The sequence below is a fragment of the Protopterus annectens genome, chromosome 4.part0, assembly GCF_019279795.1.
Source record: "Protopterus annectens isolate FY-2018-M chromosome 4.part0, PAN1.0, whole genome shotgun sequence".
Lineage (NCBI taxonomy): Eukaryota > Metazoa > Chordata > Ceratodontiformes > Protopteridae > Protopterus > Protopterus annectens.
In genome coordinates, this window is record NC_056733.1 from 606346137 (window position 1) to 606371793 (window position 25657).

General features: G+C 35.3%; 1 protein-coding gene across 1 annotated transcript in view; it reads right to left on the reverse strand.

Annotated features, from left to right (window-relative positions):
- Nucleotides 1-25657, reverse strand: part of DNAH10 (dynein axonemal heavy chain 10) — a 5879077-nt gene that overhangs the window by 2625107 nt on the left and 3228313 nt on the right. Inside the window, exon 40 of the mRNA XM_044069759.1 lies at nt 12983-13141. Within this exon, the coding sequence (XP_043925694.1) occupies nt 12983-13141 (159 nt within the window). The remainder of the gene's footprint in view (nt 1-12982; nt 13142-25657) is intronic.

Below are 25657 nucleotides of genomic sequence, written 5' to 3' on the forward strand. Positions count from 1 at the left end.
ATATATGACCAAAATGTAGTTGGAAGAAAAGGAAGTCAAGAGTTATTATGGATAATAAGAGAAATAACTGATATCATAAATAAAATGCAGAAGCGAAGGTTATGATAGGGGATATAAGTAAAGCCTATGATAATATTCAACATAAATTATTATGGGGAATTCTGCAGGCATATAATGTAAGCAAAAAATATTACAAGTAATAAAATCAGTTTATAAAAGTAACTAGGTGAAACTAAATGTAAATAGGTGGATTGGGGAAGAATAAAAACAGAATGTGGAATAAAGCAGGTCTGCCCGGCTAGTAGTGTACTTTTCTCAGTTATGAATGTACTAGTGAAGAAAATTAATAAAATGTCAAGTAGCAGTGGATACAAAATAATGAAGGAAGTATAATTGCCAATAATGTATTATTATGTGGGTGATATCGTACTAACTGTTAAAAATAAAGTATGGATGGAAGAAGTAAATGAAAAGTTAACTATAAATTAAAAAATGGTTTAGGTATAAATAAAGAGAAAAGTAAAGGATTTGGTTTTGAGGGTATAATAGGAGGTACTGTGTTCAATGAAAAGTATAAGGATATATTAGGAATAATATTTGTAAGGAATGAATGCAGATAACAACTGAATAATGTACTCAGATAAGTAAAGGATATGACTATTTTTCAGAAATCATACAGATTTTTATATAGAAAAAAAACACACTTGTTGAACACCATGGTAACAGGAAAAAAATTGCTTATGTTGCTAACATCTATATAATTCCTGCTAAGTATGAAAAGGAACAAATGATGATTATAGTTTCTTTTATATGGGGTTCTACACCAAATCCAGTCAAGAGAGGGCTCCAGTCAAGAGCTTCATACTAATTAATAAAGAAATGTTTTGTGACTTATTTGAAAATGGCCAGTTTATGGAAACTGAGAAAAGTACAAACAAAAAAAGAGCTTGTATCCTTAATCAGAGTATGTCATACAATCTTTTTTTAGACAAACTAAAAAAAGAATAATATTTCATTTCAGAACAGAAGTTGATGCTATAGAACTGAAAATGCATTTACTGACTGTATATAAAGATGTTATGGACACAACTATTTATGATGAAAGAGGACTATGGACTGGGGGATGGGAATGTGAGATCATTCTAAAAATGGAAAATAATGTAATACATATACCAAGTGTTATAAATGTGAATGGTAATACAGGTTTTGTATAATACAGGGGGCAGCCTAAAACTTGCCTTTTCTGTAAAAAAGATGATCATTTAGTTAGTGAATGTAATAAAAGAAAATGCTTTATATGTGGAAAGATAGGACACGAGGTGAAGAAATGTGATTTAAAATGTAAAAAATGTGGTAATACTGGGCATGCATGGTTAGAATGGGATAATGATGAACAACAAGTTGGAGAAGACATTATACAGGTTTTGGAGTAAGAAAAATGTATAGTACAGGAGAAAATAAATCAGAACAAGACATATGAAGCAATATTAAATAATGTTAAGGAAGGGGATAATAAAGGAGAGCAAGAAAATAATGATACAAGTGAAGAGGAATAAGTGAATTGGTAAACAGTTAAATGGAGGAATAATCCTATAGAAAAAGGGCAAAAGAAAGGAAAAGAAAATATAAATGTATGTCCATAAAAGAAAATAAGAAAGGTAAAGGATGAGATTTACCTTTTAATTCTCCTTTTTTCTCCTCTTTCTATTTGTTAAAAACTGAATATATTGGCTTTAAATGTCAACAGTATGAAAAATATTAACATGAGCATAGATACATTAGAATGGTGTGCATAATTAGATGTACATGTAATCCTATAAAATAGGAAGAAAGGATGCAAACTGAAAAATTATGGGATGGATCAATTATTTGGAATATGGGAAAATAAATCTGTTCTGGTATATGTATATTATGTCAAGGGAATATTAAAATATTAGATGTCCCATTAGTTGAACTGGGACATGTAAATGTGTTAGACCTAAAATGGAATAAATGTGTTTCGTAAATTATAGTCTTGTATGTATATGTTATTAATAAAGAAAGGGAAGAAACTAAAAAAAAGAACTTTTAAATTATATTTGTGTAAATATGAATATAATAATAGGGCCTTTACTTGTAAATTAAGAATAAATAAGAAGAATGGATATGATGTCAAAATAGTAAATGACATTATGAAATGTGATAGATTATATGTACGGGAAAACAGACATTGGACATATAGGAGAAATGAGATTATGACTGACATTGATTATTTTTATGGCATCAGCTTAAAGATTACAAAACAAGGAATAAAAATACTGTTTTTTTCTTATCATTTAGCTATATGGATAAGAGTACATGAAAAAGAAGAATATATAAGACTAGGTAAAGGAATTAAAAGATTCAAATGCAAAAGAGATGGTGCAAAACAATAAAAACTAATAAATATGCTATAGAGGAATCATATAGGCATGACAGTAGTTTATGAAAATTGGACTATCTGGTGGATTAGCTTTAAAGAAAAATATAAAACATGTTTTTGAGAATGTATAGAGGATAAAACAAAGAAGGAATAGAAGATATATAAAAAGTTAAGTCAAGAAAAAATTAGTGATTTATTAAAGGAAAACAAAACCTTTTATGAGAATGAAAAGTAACTACATGAAAAGAATCAAGTAAAGATTAATGTTATCTTCTTTTTCTTTCGGCTGTTCCCATTAGGGGTCACCACAGTGGATCATCTGTTTCCATTTTTTCCTGTCCTCTGCATCTTGCTCTGTCACACCAACCATCTGCATGTCCTCTTTCACCACATCAATAAACCTTATCTTAGGCCTTCCTATTTTCCTCTTACCTGGCAGCTTCATCCTTGGCATTCTTTTCCCAATATACCCAGTATCCCTCCTCAGCACATGTCCAAACCAACACAATCTCGCCTCTCTGGCTTTGTCTGCAAACCGTCCAACCTGGGCTGATCCTCTAATATACTTTTTCCTAATCCTGTCTACCCTTGTCACACCCAGTGCAAATCTTAACATCTTTAACTCTGCCACATCCAATTTTGACTCCTGTCTTTTTGTCAATGCCACTGTCTCCAACCCATATAACATAGCTGGTCTTACTACCATCTTGTAGACCTTCCCTTTCACTCTTACTGGTACTCGTCTGTCACAAATCACTCCTGACACTCTTCTCCACCCACTCCACCCTGCCTGTACTCTCTTCACCTGTCTTCTACACTCACAATTACTCTGAACTGTTGATCCCACGTATTTAAACTCATCCACCTTCGCCAACTCTTCTCCTTACAACCTCAACATTTGTCTATCCTCCCTGTCATTCACACAAATATATTCTGTCTTAGTCCTGGTGACCCTCATTCCTCTACTCTCTAAAGCATATCTCCACCTTTCCAGGGTCTCCTCAACCTGTTCCCTACTGTCACTACATATCACAATGCCATCTGAAAACATCATAGTCCATGGGGACTCCTGTCTGATCCCATCTGTCAAGCTGTCCATCACCACTGTAAATAAGAAAGGGATCAGAGCTGATCCTTGATGTAATGCCATCTCCACCTTAAATACATCTGTCACTCCCACTGCAGATCTCACCACTGTCACACTACCCTTGTGCATATCCTGTACCACTCTAACATACTTCTCTGCCACTCCTGACTTCTTCATACAGTACCACAACTCCTCTCTAAGCACCCTGTCATATGATTTCTCTAAGTCCACAAAGAAATAATGCAACTCCTTCTGACCTTCTCTGTACTTCTCCATCAACACTCTCAAAGCAAACATCACATCTGTACTGCTCTTTCCTGGCATAAGTTGGTATATAAACAAAAGTACTGTTTACAAGGAAAGAAGGAAGAAATAGCACTGTATTTAAGTAAATTAGTTAAAGAAGAGAAAATAGTAATAAGAGAGTTAAAAATAAAGGAGGAAAAAGTGAGGATGCGGAAGGTATATGTAAAATAATTAAAGAATATGAAGCACAACTGTTTGTGAAAAAAGAAATGACTGAAAAAGGAAAATATGAAATAAACAGATTAAATAAGGATGACAATGAATACTCGGAAAAATATAAGTATTAAATAATTAAAGGAAGTATTGAAAGATATAAATATGAATACAGCAACGGGATTACATGCCATTCAATATCATATGTATAATGAAATGGAGATTAGGCAAAAAGCCATATTTACAGAAGTAATGAATGAATGGTTATAAGTGGGAATAAATTATAAAAAGATATGCACTGGGTCATAAAGCTGATATAGAAAAAAAGAGATAAAGATAATAAAAAATGGAGACTTATAACTTTAAATAATACAGATTATAAGATATTCATGAGAATTATAATTAAAAGATTAACAAACAAGGATGACAAGTTATATGAGTATACTGTATTTCGTAGGAAAAGAAAAGGAACTCATGATTTTTTTATGGATTATTAAGGAAGTAGTAGATGACGTTAATAAAGTTGACACAAAGATCATGATAGGAGATCTAAGTAAAGCATATGATAGACCTCAGCATGAATCATTATGGCCTATTTTGAATGCATATAATATAAGTAAAAGAATAATATGTGTAAGTAGATAAGTATATGAAAGGAATTATGTTAAAATTAATGTTAATGGATGGAAAAGTGAGGATTTGAAAAGAGAATGTGGAATAAGACATAGCTGTCCAGCTAGTAGTATTATTTTTCTTTGGTTATGAATGTTAATAGTGAATAAGATTAATAAAATGACAGATACTGCAGGATACAAAATATTAAGTGAATTGCAACTGCATATAATATATGTTTATGCAGACGATATTGCATTAATTACCAGTGATAAGGAATGGATGGAAAAAAGCAATTAAAGAATTAAGTACTTAATTAAAAGAAATTGATTTACATATAAGTAAATCAGGTTTGATAAACACCTTGGTATTAGGAAAGATTGTGTATATGGCATTTATATGATTTTGACAAAATATGAAAGGAATTGAGAGCTATATTATTTTCTTTGATGTGGGGGTCCAGGCTGAATCCTGTTAAGAGCGGGATCTTGTATATGAAATAAGAACAAAGGAGATTGGGACTAATAAACCCAATTCATGCAGCATTACTGAATGTGTATAGATCACTGAGATGTGGTATTAAAGAAGCAAAATGCCTGATAGATATTATTTTAACCATGAGGCCTTTTGGAAAAAAATGGAGACAGGTAGAAGTAAAGAAAGTATAAATGAAGAGATGAAAGACTATCAAAATAAAATTATAATATGGAAATTAAAAATGAATAAGATTGAGGAAGACGGAAAATAATGGTATCAGAGTATTATGCAAACATTTTATCTTATCGATCCATGGAAATAATTAGAAGATGATAAAAAGAGATTTAAATGGTATAAAAAATACATGAATGTAAAGATTTTTTTATGGAGATCTCCTCTAGGAAAGTTACTAGTTAAGGCAAATATGCTTACTCAAAAAACACGTAAACAAAATAGAGTATAGAGATATGAAACAACAGAACATGTTTTTTGAAATGTGTAAGGTTAAAAAGTTACAGAATGAAGTATGTAAAAGTAATATTTTGAAAGTGATTACAAAAGTTTTGCAATTAAATACGCATATAATTGAATTTGTTTTTTATGGTATAAAAAACAAGAAGAGGCAAAGAAGATGGACTGAATAATATTTTGTATTTCATGAACAATATGGGTGGAAAGATTCAATCAAATTAAGTTCAATGGAAAATGGGTACTGGCGAAGATTTTGAAAAGAATATGGTTTTGGTTTTGGATAAAAGGGTGGGAGAAATGTTTAAGATATATTGTAAGGAATGTAAAGGTATGTAAATATCTGTATATAATGTAAATATGTAAATAAGTATTGTCTTTAAGTTATGTTCTATAATAAAAAAAGCCCTACTCTTTTTGTTGTGAGGGAGATCATTTTTGCAGTTGCACTTCCTGCTTCTGTTTCTGGCATGGAAGCTGCTCAGAGAGGCAGGAAATTACAGCAATGGAGTTGAAACAGTTGTTTAGTTTTGATTTGGAGAAGAAGAAGAAGGTGGTCCAGCCTTCACATCAGCTTAAAAATGTGTCGAAAGATAACTGGAGAGAAGAGAAGGCAGTCAAGCCTTCTATATCTCTGTCTAAGGTCAGAGAAATGAGAATGAAGGCATAACCTTCTAGTGGAGGTCCAGTGGCTGGAGATAATGGCAAGAAGATGGTCAAGTGTTCTATGAATATTTTTGAAACAGCAGAAGGGAACATTGTTGAAGAAAAGGCAGGCAAACCTTTTCCATATTCAGAAGAGATTTTCCACCATCAGCTGGTCCAGGAAGAGAACCAGTGTGATGAAGGATATACTATTACAACTTTCCAGTTGGGAGGATTGCAGGATGTTTTATTAGAGAAACTATGTGAGGAAAACAAACATGAGAGTGGCAAGGATGTGGCATAGGGAGATATAAGGGACAAACTTCAAAACAAATAGGTATTTTTGATAGAAAAAACAGGAGATGGTAAGACAAAAACATATGCTGATATAGTTAAAGAAAAAGCAAAAAAAGGAACATTAGTAAAATAAATGGTTACGAACAAAGAAGAGATTAAACTGTTTTCCAAGGAAGAAAGGGAAATATAAAGATATGAGGAATGGGACAATAATATTTCACCTTTAGGAACTTCTCCAGCAGAGGTAAGAGTTTTCATTCATATAAACTTTTTGTGATGATATGTCTGAAAATGGTCAGACAATGGAAATATTTTTGAGTCAATATGAAAATAAGAAATACTGCACTCCATGGAATGCTTATGTAGTTATTTTTTTTTCAGAGAGAATAAGAAGAGAATACATGTTCAGTTTAGAACAGAAAATGAAAAGGAGACTTTGAAAATACATTTAAATAGCATATGTAAAGATGTACTGAACATTTCTAATATTTTCAAGAATAGAGGCTTATGGAGTGGAGGTTGGGATTGTAATGTACTAAAAATGGAAAATGATAAAATCACTCATATATGTCTAGTGTTATAAATACAGATGAACAAAAAGGTGTTGCTAAATATTGTGGTCAATCCAAAACATTTTTATTTTATTTATTTTATTTCCAGTATGACAAAACATGTTTCTACTGTGGAAAATCAGATCATATGATTGTTGATTGTACGAAAAGGAAATGTTTTATTTGTGGTGCGATAGGCCATGATGCAAAAGAATGTCAGTTAAAATGTTATAAATGCAATAAGGTAGGAATGATTGTAAAGAAGGGATAATAGAAATACATGAAGCTACTGTGTCTGAACAAATACAAGGGGTTACGGAAGTAGTAAGTGAAGAAGAACAGGGACAAAATCATAGAAAAATACAGAAAAAACACTCAAAAATGATAAAGGTATGACACACAAAAATAATTAAATACAGAAGAAGGTACTGAAGTCAATGATGAAGAAGATATTACCTGAATATAGCAAAAAAAAAAAAAAAAGGGGGGGAGAAAGAAAAATTCTATAATTCTATAGGTAAAAATATGAGAGCCAGAAGGAGAAAAAATACTGGATTAAACTCAAAGGAAAAGAAAGAAAAATAGTAAATATTTTATTCTTTTTCCTTAGAAAATTCTCCTAACTAGAAATAATGGTAATTGCAGGATATTAACACTGAATGTTCACAGTTTTAAGAGCATAATTAGAAGACTAGCTATTATAGACTGGTGTAAAAATATAATAGTCATATAATTTTACTCAAAAATACAAGATTTTTAATGAAAGAAGAAAGATTTCAAACAGAATGTCTGTAGTGTAATGAGATATACTGGAATTTAGGACAAGATTTATATGCAGGAATAGTATTTCTTATGAAAAGACAGTTAAGGTGCTTAATGTTACTATAATTTTAATGGGTAAGACTGTGGTTAATGATGTTGGATGGAGAGATAAAGCCTATAGAATAACTGCATGATATGCCTATGCAACTAGTAAAGAAAGAGAAGATATGTTTGTCTTAATATTGAATTACATTGATATTAATATGGAAGTTTTTATAGAAGACTTCAATTGTAACTTGAGAAACAAAAATAAAAGAAATGATGCAAAAAAAGGTTATAAAAATTATGAGATGTGTGAAGTTGAGAATATGGAAAACAATTCATGGACATACAGTACCGGAATATATAGAACACAGATGACTTTTTGCTTTCAGAAGGATATGAAATAAAAATGAAGGTACATTAAACACAGTTTTTTCAGACCACAAAGCTATCTGGATAGAATTCAGAAACAAAGTTAGTAATGTTAAGATAGAAAAAGGTCTAAAAAGAATTTTAAAAAGTAGAGTGGGTAGGTGAGGGTGAAAAAAGAAAGTTAGAATTATGGGAAAATCACATAAGTATGCAACGGTTCTATAAAATTGGCTTGAATTGTGAATGTCATTTAAAAAGAGATATAAAATGTTATCAAGGATGGCAAGTTAAAAAGAGACAGGAATTCAAAAAGCGTTACAGTAATTTAGGTGAAGAAATTCTTAAATATTTAGAAAGGAATGAAAATTAATATTTTAAGAAAGAACAAGAGTCACATGCTAAGAATCAAGAAAAAATAAAAAATCTGTTGTATAAACAAAGCTTTTGAAATTATTCAGTATAATATGCTATGAGATATAATCAAAATTTGTAATTTAAAAGAAATGTGTTTGTTATAACATACACACATAACAAAATTAAAGTTCTGATTAATGGATGGCTGAGTGAAGAAATAAGTATTAAAAGAGGTATAAGACAAGGATGTCCTTTTAGTAACATTATATTTTCACTAGTTATGAATGTTAGGAGTTATATTAATTCAGTTACTAGTTATATTAATTCAGTAGATGGTAATGTTAGATACAGAACAAAGTAAGGTGTTGATATACCTATAATGTTATCATATGCAGATGACATAATTCTAGTTACTAAGCATTGTGTTTGGACATAGAAAAAAAATAAAGGTTTATGGCATGAAAGTAGGATTAAAGGTATTGAATTCATCTTTTGAGAAATAAAGTTATTAGGTATTACTTTTGGAAAACAAGATGTATTACTACAATGGGAAAATATTATGAAAAAAAATATTTTAAACTTTTTTTCAAGAAAAAAGATTTATTTGCCTAACTCTGTTGTATTGGGAAATATTTCACATATAGTTATTGTGTTTAGTATGCCATTGTCAATTGAAAACAACATTATTAATACTATCTTCTCCTTTACATGGGGATTTCATCTTAAAGAAAGGTGTGCCATATGTAGCAAAACAGAATAGTGGTTTAGGACTTATAAATCCAGTGAGTGGTATTTGCAGTTTCATTATATTTATATATAAAATACTTAACTTGTTAAAGAAAATGGTAATTTAATAAGTATATTACTGCAAAACAAATAAATTATGGAATACGTTAAAAAGTTGTAAAATAATATGTATGAATAAAGAAATTAAAGCATATCAAGAGAAAATTGTAATGTGGAAGATAAGTATAGAAGATTTAGAAGATGAAAGAAAAAAGTGGTATATAAAAGTAATGACAAAATGTTTTTATGTATACCCATGGAAAGGATTGGAGGAAGTGAAAATCAGAGCTATAAAAACAAGAAATAACAGATTTAAAAGGAGAGTAGCATGTCAAGATTTTTTTATGGAGACTGGCAAAAAGGAAATTACCAGTCGAAGCAAACATGACATATAAAAAAAATAAAAAGTGAAAAAATGTGTAATTATTGTCATAAAGAAACTACTGAACATATCTTTTTGAAATGTAAAATAATTAATACATTATGGGCTAAGTTAGATTAAAATCACTATTTAGATTAAATTAAGGGATCTAAAAATATTAATATGGATATGACTGAATATGTTTTTTATAAAGATAAAGTGGATATTAAAAAAGGCTGATAAAAATATTTAATGTTATGTGGATAATTTGGAACCAAGAGCGAAAGAAATTATGTATAATGTTAAATGGAATTTATCAGAAATGTTAAAAAAAATAATATTTGGCTGTAACAAGTACAGTGGGGGTCAGATATACATGTATTTTGAATGCAAAAAAGTGAATATGATGTCAGTGTAAATAGCTTGTGTATAATATTGTAAATAATGCGATTATTATTTTATTTACGCAGTTTATATTGTAAATATTCAAGATTTGTTAAATAAAGGACCCTTACTCTTTTCAGTAGGTACCACAGGATCTTATACATCCACCTGACTTACCACCAACTCAAGCAGATGGGACCTTGGTTTAACATCTCATCCAAAGGACAACACATTCAGGTATGTATCACTCTTCTCCCCTTATGCTCCTCTGCAGTATCAGTAATCTATCTACCTGGTGTGGGAGTAGAATGCACAGCTTTCTGCACCAAAGGTGAATATGCTGCCTGTTGTACCACTGACACTAACTCCTCTGTTGCACCTTCTCCAAGCTACATTAGCTTCAGACCACACAAAACCTACTAGTAAGACAGGATGTAAATTTCACTTGTCAAAGAAGTAAGCAACAAAACTGCAAGCAAATGCCAACCTGAGTCAGCGCTAGCACATAACAGGATCTACAGTACCTCAAGAGATCACAAATGTGAAGGTACACCACATACTGCCGACATTGTAAGTTCATTAGCTCATGTCAATATTATAGCCACGTGGCCAGAATTTTTTAGAACTCTTCTCAAACTTCTCATCTGTTGTTTCCTTTCCCTCTACTAACCTCCCTCCCACAAAAGGCAACATTACTAACCTTTCTTCTATGGTATATATGCAGCAAATATCCTAAACTATTACAACTAGTACAGTAACAAGTATTAATCATTCTGAATCCAGTTAATTTCTTTGATGGTCGAAGCAGTCTTTTTGTTAATGAAGTACTTCTTGAAAGCCAATTCACTGATCACTTCTTGTCAAGAATCTCATTTATTAACAGTTCTCTTTTAAGGAGAATGTGTGATCACAGATTGAGGTAAACAGTCATATGCAGAGCTTAGACCAATTCCCTTTCATTGTGATTATTCAAATTCATAGTTCTGTATATAAACAGCAGAGGATGTTATTTTTGTGAGAGGCTCATCCCACCCAAAATGCTTTACATCAAATTATTTTCTACTGTTTTGATGCATGTACTTTTATGAGGACTCCATACGCATAATGTGATATATGATAAATGATGCAGTAAGGCTTTTGATTTGGCACTCAGACTCCATCAAAATAATGGATAAGTTCCTTGATGGTTCATCTGTATCCTTTGAATTTCATCAATGTACTTAATGTTAGAACATCTGCTGCCACTGTATGGAGCAAAATAATTGTCTCATTAAAAACTAATTTCTATTCTATGGTTTACATGGTTTTCAATGTATGCCTGGCTAACATGTTCAATGCCATCAAAAGTGGTATACCAAGCAATCCAATTATACCAACGTCAAACAATTTATATAGTACTGCTATAACTGTAATCCATCAGACTTATTATGGTCTCCTTGTGTCTATGGAGTTCTACTTACAAAGATTATGTTTAACAAAGTTTTATTTCTACATAAAATGTGTCTGTCTGCATCTTGTGCGTGCCAACTCTCTTTTATGAACAAAAAAATTGTTCCAAACTACCTTTGTACATGCCTCCTCCAATACTATTACTATTAATGCCTTAAATGTGACAAGGATACATGCAACCACTTTTTTATGTGGAAATAAAACTTTGTTTGGCTGTTTTAAACATGACGTTTAAGTAAAACCACCTATCAGGTGAAATAAAAACATCAAAATGCTTCCAAAACAATCAAATGAACATCTTTCTGAGTGACTAAAGCTTTGATATTTTGTTTGTCCCGTCACAGCAATCAACTAGCAGTTATGCTATTCTGCCCCATACTCCACTTCACTAAAGTTTTGTACTTCTGAAATAGTCGCTTTACTGCTAATGCTCTCCTCAATAACTAGCCTGAATGTCATTCTGAATGTCTGTTTGTATCTAATCTGTACTCACTGGCATTTCTTCCCACATGCTACCTACTCTACTATATACACTTGCTTACTGTCAATGTATTTCTGCCTTTATTTGCTCCTTATATAAAGAAACCCTCAATTCTCCAAATGTTTAAATTAATTACAGACTCAATGTACAATATTTTATTTTCTTTCACTGAAACTTCTGCTACTCTGTATTTATATGCATTCCATCAATTGTACTCTATTCTACTCTCTGAATAATGTATGTATTATACTTGCTATCCATATTTATAATTGCCTATGAACTTTGCATACTTGTGTTGTATTGCCTATGGAGCTTTTCTCCCAGGCCTCCACTGAAAAGAAGCTCTTCTTTGCCCAGTGGACTTCCCAGGTCATCAAAATGAAATAAATAAAGTAAATGTGTTAATGCTACTCCTTATTTATACTGGACTGAAAAATTACCTTTACTCTCCTTACTTCCTGCCACTGCCACAACCAAAGGCCAAGAAAATCAGTAAGCTCTAATGGATTTTCTAATTTCATTTTCTTTAACTAGAATAAACCCTTAGGTGAGGATATATGCAATGACATCGGTATACCTGCACCATGTGCCTGAACATGTAAGTATTACACATTCACTCATACTGTGTTATTGGTAGCCTTGATAATATTAGCCCCAGTCTCTAACAGAGAGTACACCTAACAGTAGCCAATCCTTAATCCCGCCATAGCTAACTCTAGCCTCCTCAGCTTTCCTCCCTAGCTGAATCACCTGTGCTTAAGATGTGACATAAAGCCATGTTACCACCCTTGCAGATGGAAGCTCTGATGATGGAAAAGTGGACCAGCTTCATTGCAATTTGCTTATCTGTTACTTTACTGCTACTAATTATTAAAATTCATGACCAGTAATTTTCATTTTCTTTACAGTGCTCGAGTATTTACTAACTTGACTACAAATGTCTACAACTTTCAGAAACATAAAAAAAATACTAAACGTTTTACATGTCAATTACCTTCTTTCTTTCTTATCCGTTGGCCTGTTAATTTCTCTGAATATGTTTGACAATACTCCATCAGTCCAGTCCCGTGTTGCAGGATCTAGAATACCATAGAGTTCTATAACACTCATGGCTTTTGGATTCAATGTGTAAAGCTTAGTCACTAATCCAAGTCTGAAAAACAAAACACACATCAAAGAATAAGAACAAACTCTGTAGTCAGTTTTATATCATTTCAACATTAATTAGCAAAACAGGCAAATGTGAATTATTTCTTCTTGTGAAAAATAAACAATTAACAGACCTCTGTGGACAACTGAAGTGAATACATTCATTACCATGTGTCATACTAGATTTCAGCTGACAGTCATTACAGATATGTCAATTCTCATTAAATAAGCTGATCAAGAAGGCCCACTACAGTCAATTTACACTTAGAAAGACTCCCAAGCATAGCAATACCCAGGTAGGAGGAAAAGCAGTGGCAAGGGGGGAGTCAAAGCCCCAAAGGACTGTCCTACCAAAAATGTCCCGGCCCATGGACTAGTCAGGACTGAATATAATGCTTGGACTAATGATCAAGTGGCTATGGAATAAATGCTAAGCCATCAGGCACTAGAGGGAGCTCTATCTCTAGTGTAATGAATTTTGACTGTATAAACCAAGAGATGACATATTTACTCATGACAGAAAACAATGTGGGGTGTGAAGACCATGTGTAAAATGTTTGCTTAATAAAAGCAGAACCCTCACACCCTAGGAACTACTGTTGTGAAGATGCTATAAAGAGGCATTTGTTCATATACAGGACACAAGAGATGTAACACATTCTATGCACCCAGAGGATAATAGTTCTCTGCTGAAAGTGTGAAACCCATAACTACAGCAGTGAAAAATAAAGTCTAGATTGTAACCAACCATACACTACCACAGCACTGAAGACTTTTGAAGGGAAGATTTCACCCACCAATACTCCCACACTCCTGCAAGTCTTGAATCTTGCTGTAACACCACTGAAGACTTTTGAAGGGAAGATTTCACCCACCAATACTCCCACAATCCTGCAATATATATATATATATATATATATATATATATATATATATATATATATATATACACACATATACATACTGAGTCTGAGATTGCTCTACCTAAGAATGAGGGGAGCACTCTAAGGAACAGCAACTTTTGGATTTACTATACATTCTCCTTTCTCATACTTTCAGTTTCTGTTATCAAACTTTCAAACTTTTTGTCATCGGAATCTCAGCAAGAGACCTGGCAAAAAATTTGGTAAGACACTGTGTGCAGAGGAAAAGTCAGGGGTCTGTGCTGGAAGCAATAAAATTCCAGAGAAAATTATAACTGCTACTCTGATGAGTTTAAACTTTTATGTGGCAGAAAGCATTCAGTGCAGTCGGTGACACCATCCAGAGTTCTAAGCAGTGGTACAACTGTCTGGAGAGTTATATTTCATATCCTCATGTCTGTACCAACATACTGCAGGTTTTGTAATCAATGTCCTGTCTAAATCATTCAAATTTTGATGCATGAGGAACATCCTGTAGTAAAACCCCATTCCCAATTCTACCTGGGGGCACATACTTCAAATCTCACTTAGCTTGAAGGACCTGGGTAAATGTAATAAGCTCCTACAGGACTGAATGATCTCTTACATGATGATTTGTCTGCTTTTGTGTGTGTGTGTGTGTGTGTGTGTGTGTGTGTGTGTGTGTGTGTGTGTGTGTGTGTGTGTGTGTGTCTGGAGGAAATTATGAAACCAGTACTAAAGTTCAACTTCTGCAGATTAGGTGAAAAAACTAAGGAATCCTGTGCCATAGACTCCCAGGCTGGGGAAGAATTTAACAATCTTCCTAATACAGGGACTCCTGACTTCAGGATGCAGTCAAGACTGATGAGAAAATGAAGATGGAATCATCATTCCCTTCAGAAATTTAATAAAGGGACTGGGAGGAGGGAAGACTGACTGTTATCAGGGGAGGTGGGGTCCCTGTTACTTAGGAGGCTTTGCATTATCACAGGAGGAAGAGGCAAGTTTGATACTGTCTAAGGGGACTGTATATCCTCACCTGCTAGAGAAGTCTTACCACTCCTCTGCATGCCATCAGTGATCACCTGGATGGAGTCCCTGAAAATGATATCCTCCCTATCACTGTCACCCAGGATCTTCTGCTTCAGCTACTAATGGATGAAAAACTCATGGAGCTAGGCATAAATTCTGTATAGGCATATGGCAATAGGTTTAACCCTAATCATGTCATCAGTGGAAACAAAATTCTATCTGGTCATATAGAAGCTAAATGTGGATGTTATGTTCACAAGTTTTTCTCCAAGAAATTACTCTGACAACTTGGATGAAGAAAGCACAGTTGTGTAAAGCTGCACTTACCCATAATAGTAGGTATTCAATTCCTCGCTGTAGCAGTAACCCTTAGACTATATGAGCTGCTTCCCATCTAGGAAACAACAACCAGCCAGCAACAAAATGCTCTGGTCCCCCCACCCACTCCTTCACTCTGACTGCTGACTGGTTAACCTCTAGGAGGGAAATCCGCAGTCAGAGTGAAGCTTTCTTCCAGACTTTTTTGCCCATGCAATGACAGAACAGCTTAATAATCCAGAAATAACTAACCAATAACAATAAAACATATAAAGTAGAAACAAAAATAGCCTTACTTTATATCCCAACTCCAAACTACGTACAAGAGTAGGGGGATGGAGGGTGGATGTGGCTACTGCAGCAGTGAAGAGTTCGAACACCTGCTGTCATGGGTAAGTGCAACTTACACAAATGTATGATGCTCATCATTCTCACTGCTGCAGCAGCCCTTAGGCTATACGGGTTATATACCAAGGCCTGTCCATCTTGGGAAAAGGATGAATATGATTCCAGAAGCCCCTGGAGAATGGTCCAAGGAAAGTTTGACATGGACCTAGAAAAGGAATCCAGTTTGTAATGCTTTACAAAAGTATGTACGGAGGACCATGTAGCTGCCTCTAGAGTCCACCTTTTTCCAGTATGCCATTGAAGAAGACAAACCTGTAGTGGAATGTGCCTTTATACTGCTTGGAATGGTTTTGCCATGGTGGGAACAACAAAAAAACAATAGCGGACAAGAACCTAAAAAGTGTCTGCATAGTCATATGGTGTCCTTTTTGTTTGCTAATAGATAAGAAATAAATAGCTGACTAGCTATTCTAAAGGGCTTACTTCTGTCAAGATAGTTCCTCAGCTGTCTATGCATTTCCAAAGTATGCTCATCTATTCTCCCTGTTTTTTAGGTTCTAGGTAGAAAATTGGGGAGATTGATGGCTTGATTCAGAGTAAACTCGGAAACTACTCTGGGCATGAATGAGGGGTTTATTTTTAAAGATACCCTATCCCTACAGAGACTGGAAAAGCAATATACAAGAGAACAATGGGATGATATATGTATGGCTGCCAAGCATGCAGCAAAGTCCAGAAGGTTTAGGATCTTTGGAAGTGTTTGCAAACTTCACAAAATTTTTCCTCTGGTAGACAGTAAATGTTGGAGGTATGCTGGGGATGAAAAAGGTAACTGGAAACATGCGTTTTGAGAATGTAATGAGTTGGCAGATTTTAAAAATTCCCTACAGAGTACTCTGTCAGAAATACTGAGTGAGCAAATGGCTGTAACAAACTATATGATTTTTTTGAGCTGGAGCACAGGATCTGAATTGCCCAGACATAGTAAGGCCTAATTAAGTTTAATTTCTGCTGGCCGCCAAAAAAACAATTACTAGAAAATGAAAATCAAAGTCAAAATCAACTGTATTTGACGTATTGAATATTATATAACGACGGTACACTGCTATTCAGAAAAGAGCATGTTGACTGGACAGCTCAACCAGTGTGCCCACTGTAAATCAAGCATATACTAACAGAAAAAAGTCTGACCACTGAAATACACTTCAGTAGCCAAATCTTCTATTGGCATATGCTGGAAAACAGAGCAAAACCCCAGGAAAAATCAGGTATGCTCTGCAAAACAAAAGAAACAGGAACATACTTTATTTTTCTTGTATTTCTGCACTGTCCCCTGTAAAATCCTGAAATTTTAAACAGTTAAAAACAGCAACAGAAATTCTGTTTTCTCCATTGCTTCTCTTGCACTGCACTGAAGTACCGTGCAAGTGACACATGAGCAGTACATCAACCTACAGAAGACAACACAGAAGAATGAAGTCTTGTTATGCAAAAACATTATTTAAGAAAGGCAAACAATTTATTTCATAAATAATATCATTGTATAATATCAATAATCCATTCCTGTGTTTGGCTATATCAGGATTCACTCATTGCTGGCTTTTGTTCAATCACTTTGGCTTCGCCCTCACGATCAAAACACATCAACTGTTGGTAAATCCTGATATACCCACATTAATTGTGGGTTATTGCTTAATTTATAAAAGAAATAAAACAAATGGAAAGGGTATAGTTAGAAAATGGAATGAGAAAATTATGTATAAATAAATGGAAATTGTGGGAATAATACATCCAGAATAATGTTCAGGAGGAGTGAGGTTTAAGGGAAGGCAGGAATTTAGCAATTTATGTAATGCTGGACTGATGATAATTACAAAAAAAAAAAGAAACGATGTGTGATGTATAATGTATGCGAAAGGCAAAATGCAAATATGGCTTGTTTTCTTTGTTAATGTATGTTTGCATATATTTTAAGTAATAATTTAATAAAGGTGCTTAAAAGAAAAGGGTTTGCGAGAAGAAATGGGGTTATGTTTTCATCCAAAAAAGTCAGCTATTTTGAGAGTTATGCCAGGTCCAGAGAGGGAGGTGGGTTTAAAAAAGTGAGAGAGATATCTTATCTCTATAGAAATGCAATACAGTTCACCAGCCATAAGAGCTTGCAACTCAGATACTCTTCTTGCAGATGTCAGAGCAATGATGAGTACAGTTTTCCAAGTCAAGAACCAAAGACAGCTAGATGGGCAGATTCAAAAGGTGGCATAGTCAATTTCTCCAGCACATAGTTTAGATCCCAGAAAGGAGCAACCTGTTTGCAATATTTCAGCTGTAAAACTCTTTACAGAAACTGTTTCCCAACAAACAGAGAAGAAAGAGGAGGATCAGTGAGCAGACGTGGAAATGGGCCCAAAATTAGACTTTACCAAGGAATAAACGAGGACACTGGAAAGCAACTCCCAAAAATATTTAATCTCTAGTGGTATACAATCCCTGATAGGCTCCTGGTTATTGGTTAGGCACCAACTAGAAAACTGTTTCCACTTACCAACATAGGATGTTCTAGTAGCAGGCTTTATTATCAGCTTTAGCACCTGCTACACATCCTCATGAAATAATCATTTGGACAGTCAGTTGAAGTTTATTGATTTTGGAGCATATCAAACTCCCTGTCTTGTGTGAGTAGATCCAGTTTGTGAAGAAGCTTGCAGGAATTGCCCTTGGCCAGTTCCATAAGAAGGGAGAACCAATGCTGCTTGGGTCAAAATAGGATCACCACAATTATTTTGGTGTGTTCTTTTGAATCTTCAGAATTACACTGGATAACAGTGGAAAAGGCGGAATGCAAAAAATAACATTACCTTCCAAATGAATGAAAAAGCATCTGTCCAGGCTTATTTGCAAAGAACCCTGGAACAAAACTTGTTTAGTTGTCTGTTTTGAAAGGAAGCAAACAGATCTATTTGAGGTGTTCCCCACAACAGCATCAATTCCTGGAAGACCCCCCCCCATTCAATTTTCATTTGTGTGGGTCTGTCCATGTCCTGCTCAGCTTGCCTGCCACTACGTTTCGCTGTCAGAATGCAAGATTGTCAGAGGGTTAAGAAATGCTGAAGAGATAACTCCCACCACTGACAACCTGTAAAGGAGGTATAACCTTCTACCTCCATACATGTTGATATACCACATGACTGTGCCATCATCTTTAAACACTTGAAGAGGTCCTGGGGATCAAAAGTGATGCAGAGACTAGAAGGCATGAATCACTGCCAACACCTCTTTTCAGTTCATGAGGTTTGGTCTGAAGGATTCCACAGACCTTGCATCTCTACCCTTCTGGAATCTGCTCCCCAAGCAAAATCTGATGTGTCTGTGGTGCTAGATTGGTTTGGGGTCTGAGGAGAGAAGGGATGACCATGTTTTAGTTGAATATACTGTCTCTGTCAATACAGTTTCCTTTTTATAAAACCCAAAACTGCAATTTGATACTCCAAAGAATGCAATTTTTTTTTCTTTTTTTCTTATTTACAGAACCATTGCAACTTTATCACATATAATCTGGCAAGAGGTATCATGAGAATCATAGAACCATAGGATTCTGAAAAATTCTTTTGGAGAAGTCTGAGAATAATTGAAGAAATTCAGGAAAACTTCCAGATAAAGAACCATATTGCTTTATGTTAAAAATGCCTTTTGAAGAGCAGAATCTAATAAATCCCAGAAACATAATTCTGAGACAGTCAAGTAGGGTTTTGCAATATTTATCTGGAATCATAAGACTGGTCAGCAGAGACATAACCTGTGCTAACAACTATTGATATCTGGTCTAGGACTCTGAAAAGATAAGCAAGTTGTCTAAATAAGAAAAGAGGCTGTTCAGTCTGTAATAAGCTATGAATAGGGTAAGGCATTTTGTGAATAGCCTTAGATGTGTATATAAACCAAGGAGCAATGCAGAGAACTGATAATGGCTATGGACAGATGATAGTGAGCATATTTTAAATCTAGAGTTACCAAGTAACTTGTGTGAGGAATGAGAAGTAACAGATTCTGTAAGGTCAACATTTTGAACTTTGGAACTTTCACATACAGATTTATAAATAAAGAAATCTAGTGCTGGGCTCCAAGAGGTTTTTTTCTTTGGAACCAGACACATTCTGGAATAGAAGCCTTTGCCCCTTTGACTTAAAGGCACTGGTTCTATGACTTCTTGTGGGTCTAAAGATTGAAGAACCTAAGGAAAAGATTACATTTGTTTGGAGGGTGTAGAAATATAACCAAGAAGGAGGTTTTTGTATCCAGTGCCATCTGTAACACTCCTGCAACCCTTTTAACACGCAGGAGTACAAACCAACCTTATGGGTAAAGTTGAGGGACAGTTTTTTGGGACAGGTGTATAGAGCTATTGGCCAGGGAGGAGAAAGGAAGAGGGTAAGGAATTCTGGCATAGTCATTCTATACCGTTGCTCTGTCCCTTTTTTTCAAAGGATTCTTTTTACCTTTTGGCCATCTCTCACTCCTCTTTTTTTTTTTTTTTTGCATTTCATTTGCCAGAAAAGGGCCAAACAACAAAACAATACCTCCTTATCTAAATATGAAGCCAAGATTTCAGACTTTACTCATCTGCAAACTTTTGGGTACATACTCAAGCATATCTTATCTTCTCAACACTGTAGCAGCAGCACTGGCCCTAGACACAGCATCTCCACAATCATACACACTCTTCAAAGAATGTTTAGATATCTGAGAAAAGGTAGAAACAGATTGGTTCCAAAAGAGATTTTTCTTCTGAAAGAATAGTGGAAGCCAATTCCTTCACACTATTCATATGACAAGAGCATATATTTCTGCATATATGTCTAAGGTACATCATATGTTTTTATCTGCTTTTTTTTAGAAATTGACAGCTAGGCATCACAATAATTGCAGGCAACATTCAACACATCCTCGAGGGCTGGCAGATTAGGATGGAGGGGAGAGAAATGAAGTATATCCATTTGTAACATATCATTAGATGTCCTCACTTCAGGAGGCGGAATATCTTTATCCTCATAAAGATACCTCATTCATCCTTGCAAATGTCTGTTTAAAAGACAATTCCTCCACATGTGGAGAAGAATTAAAGTTTTCCTTCCAATGAGAGAGATGAGCTTGAGAATCTAAAGGAGAAGCAGCCCTATCTTTTTCACAATAAGAATCATCAAACTTCGGTTCCTCAGCAATAATTTTTACAGGGAACATCCACGTTTAAAGGATTCTGTATACCAGGATTTACTACTTGTAATGCTTGTCTAGCCAATGTAATGAACTCATGTTTTTAACAGTAATAACTTCATCAGAAAAACAATGTTTTAACTTTGTTTATTTTTTTAATAGGAGTTCCCGCATAAAAGAACGAACTAACAGGAGGGACATCTGTCCAGTCTAATGGTCTATTGCTCTGGTTATCTCATGAAGAAACTTCCAGTGGGTGTTCCAGACCCAGGGAAGGTGGTTCTCCCATGCCCAAATTGAGCATAGCTGAAGAGAACATAGCCTACCACCGGTTCATGCCAGCCAAAAAAGATTACAATAGAGGAAGCTGGAAAAGTAAGTGAGTGGTCTAAGGAACAACCAATGGCCACTCCATGTTCACCCACTATCAGTGAGGAGTACATTGAGTCTGCAACTAAGACAAGGACTCCTTAGCAAGTGATTTTTTTTCTATGTACCATGGAAGAAGAGCCAGCCAGACCAGAGAAAGTATAATAGCAATTTCTAATAGTTCCACTACACAGAGAAAGACAGATAAGTGCTTCCATTTCTTGATCTGATTTTAAATTCATTCACAGGTCTTTAAGCCTGCATTAGTGATCACAGTACATAGTTGCACTGAATTTCTGCTGTTTTAAGTGGTCTAAGCACTGTTATTAAGCCTTGGTTTCATTTTTGTCTACTGGGTGTATTCCAGAGTAGTTCATGAATTCTCTTTGCAGTGTGACAGTTCCAGGCCACTCAGCTCAGATCTAAGGGCCTAATTGTTTTTCCGGGTTCCTATTAGAAGAGCAAATGCTTAAAATAGTGAATGCTCTTCTATCAAACTTGAAAACCTGACACCGCAAAATGTCGAAGGCATGGAACAGTGATTTTTTTTCCCAGGGAAAAAAATCGCTGTGCTGTTCTCAGGACTTTGCTGTTTTCTCCATTGTGGTGCGATCTTGGAGTTGGTATATTTAAGTTGGGGGTGTGTGGGGATCAAAGCCCCTCACTTTATTTTGTTTGTACATTCTTTTTTTTTTTTTTGGATCAGAGATTTTCTTTCCTGGGGAAAAAAAATCACTGATTCAAGCCTTCGATATTTTAAAGTTTCAGGTTTTTCAGTTCTATAAAAGAGCATTCCCTGTTTTAAGCATTTGCTCTTCTAATATAGACCCTATTCTTCCATCCCACCTAGTGTTGTAGTTGTGTTCTTAAACTCAGTGTATCTGTTGTTGCCTGGCTTTTATAATATTTTAACAGCATAATTCCCTTCATCTCCCTTGGCTGTTGACAATATAGTACATAAGTATCATTTTGCAAAGTCCCTCCCCTTAAACTAGTCACAAGGCTAAAAGACCGTTCATAAAATTGCTTAATATTTAGTGTACTGATACTGTTTGCATTAATTTTAGTGCTGAATTAGTATTTTTTTTTACACTATAATTAGTTTACTAGTTATTGCTGGTGGAAGAAGGTGATTTCCATGCTAGTTGTTTTGTACTGAAATTTATTCAGTAGCAAGTCCACCCAAATATCATTCTAAAATCATACTCTAAGCAGTTATAGTTACTTCTGCCCCCAGACTCATTCCAGTTGGTACCATGGACCAGCACTTCCCCACAACTTCTATAGCCAGCCAGACAGAAATAGGTATCTTGAAACAGTATAAGAACTGTCTCATGCTGTCTGATGTTCATCTATTAATCAAACAACATAAAACAGGGTGTGAGAGATGTACATATTTAATATCCTTGGAGACAAAAATCTCACACACAGTAAACTCATTCACCAAAATCGTCATCAGTACACAATACATCACACCTCTCCAAGGCTATCACAATACACATATTCCATCACATGCTGAGGCTCTAAAGATTAACTTGTGTAAACTTCAAAGACCTCCAAACACAACACAAGCACATGCAGCATGCAAAGCCTACTTCCTCATGTAGCACAAGGAGTCCCAGACTAACAGATGCTGAACACGTAAGGCAGCCATCCACCTACCCAAACATTTTTTATAGGTGACTCTATTGTAAGACATACAGATTTGCCTCTTACCAAGCTGAGAAAGGAAAGAGTGAGTTAGTTGCATCTCTGGTGCCAGAATCAGTCAACAAAAAATGCATGGACTCAAGTCCTTTAACAAGTACCAGTAGTTCATGCCAGTGTAAATGACTTGAGGCATACCTCCCTGGATTATATGAAGAGAGACATGATGGAGCTCTCAGTTTGTGTGTCCAAGGCAGGTATTAGCCTAGCACTAAGCAGCATTCTACCTTCTCCAAGGATAATGCTGTGATACAAGCAAAATATAACTGGCTTCAATAATTGGTTTAGTTTTTGGTGTTATTCAAAGGCGGTCCAATATTTGTCAACCTGTAAAGATATGACTGACAGACCATGCTGCCTCACCAGGAATAGCTTGCATCTGTCCCTCTAGGGTTTTGATAATTGGCAAAGACATTGTTAACCCTCATAGTGCCTTTTTTAGGCAATGCCAATCTGATAAACCTACCAATATAACAAAACAACAAAGGAAAATATGAAGGTGTTACTGATCAATGCTAGGAGCCTGAACAAGAAACTCTACTTCCTACAAGCTTTTCTCACCCTGGAAGACATTGACATATGTGTAGTGACTGAGAAATGGTTTAAAATAGGGGACAACACTCCAGCTGTAAAGGGCTATAACATCTTTCACACTTTTAGACCAGGTACTGTACAGGAGGGAAAAAAAGGAGGAAGTGTATCAATCTACATCCAGAAGAGACTCACATCAAGGCTGGTAAATTAGCATGATGCACTAGAGCTTTTCATATCTAAATAACCATCAGAGAGGTTCTATACCATATATTGGTTAGGTATAGAACTCCCTCTATGATAAAAGAAAGCCACAGCTATTTACAAAACTAGGATCACTCAGTATTAAACCCAATACCATTTTCATAGGTGATCTAAACCATCGATCTACAAACTGGGAAACCTAAACCACCACTAGTGCACAAGCACAAAGATTCTTGGACTTTGTCAATACGTATGTCCTGGAACAATTATTCAGAGCACCCCTGGGGAGAATAACATCTTGGATCTTGTCCTTACTAACATGGGAGAATCCTGCACCATCCCTTGTGCATCTTCATCACCTGTTAGGTCTGACCATAAAGCAATCTCCTGCAAAATAAAACTGAAAACAGAATCCCTTCCATCAAAGGTACCTTTAGAAATTTCTTTAAGACAAACTACCTACTCCTAGGTGATACATTGGTAAGCTTCAAATCCCCACCAAACCCAGTTAACTCCACTGAATATGCAGAATGTACACCACCTCACTATACCAGCATGGAAACAGCTGCACAGATTTAGCTGTACCCTGTAGGAACAAGTGCAGGGCAAGCCCCAGAAACAAACCCACATGGTGCAACCATAATATCAACAAGTTTTACAATAAAATGGAAAGAATGTTGACCAAAACTAAGAAGAATGACTCCCTGAATGTTAAAGCCCTTGTCACTGAAATAAAATCTCAGGCGCTTAATAAAAATCCACCAAAGCCACGTTTGAGACTAATATAGCTACCCAAGCCAAAGACGACCACAAGGCATTTTTTATTTATGTTCGCAATCTCAAAAGCACAACTGAGCAATATACTGAGCTGATTGTGAATGATGTTACCTATGCTGAGACTGAAGATATAGTGAACCTACTGGAAGATAAATTTAACTCTAACTTTACCCCTCTCTCCCCTCCATCTGTTTCTCAAGATATCGCTGAAACTGCCTTTCTTCCAGCTATCACACAAGACCAAGCCCTAAAAGTGCTATCAAAAACTAAACAATACTGCACTGATGGGTCCTGACAATATCCCTCGATGCTTCTTAAATAGCATGAAGCATGATTTAGCCACACCCCTAGCAACACTGTTCAATGTCAGCCTCCATACAGGTTTTATATCAAGCAAATGAAGAACAGCTACAGTCATTCCTGTGCATAAGGGTAGACCTTCCACAGACCCAGGCAAATACAGACTCATAAGTCTGACCAGCCTTGCACGCAAAGCCATGGAAATACTTATCAGGACACAGGGAGCCTCCAAACACTGGACCTGTCTCAGTTTGGATTCAGCAAGGGTAGGTTATGATTATTCAACCTGGTGGATTTTTTGAAAAGGTCACCAAAGAAATGGATGAAGGCAAAATGGTATACAGAGCATACCTCAACCAGGCCAAAGCTTCTGATACAATTCACCACTCAGACACAGTAGAAAAGCTAAACAAACTAGGAATAAACCCCCATGTCACCCACTGGATTGCCAACTGGCTCACAGATAGGACACAGATAATCAAAACAAAGGGAAGTTATCTCCAGAAAGAGACCGGTCACCAGTGGAGTCGTCCAGGGTTCTGTGCTGGGACCTATCCTGATTGGCATTTACTTTTCTGAACTAAAAGCCAATACCAAAAGGCTCTGGCTGACTAAGTTTGCAGATGAAATGTAAGCTAGGAGCAGCCAGTGAATCCCCAATGACTTAACCTTCCTGCAGGAAGGCTTGCCTCAAATCAATAACTGGTGCCAAAATCGTGGTCTGAAACTAAATACCAAAAAATGCATTATTGTATCCTTTGGGCAGTTATCAACCTGAAGGAACTACCAATCGACAATGTGCCCCTAAGAGCTGACGCAGTTGTTTGAACTTTGGAAAC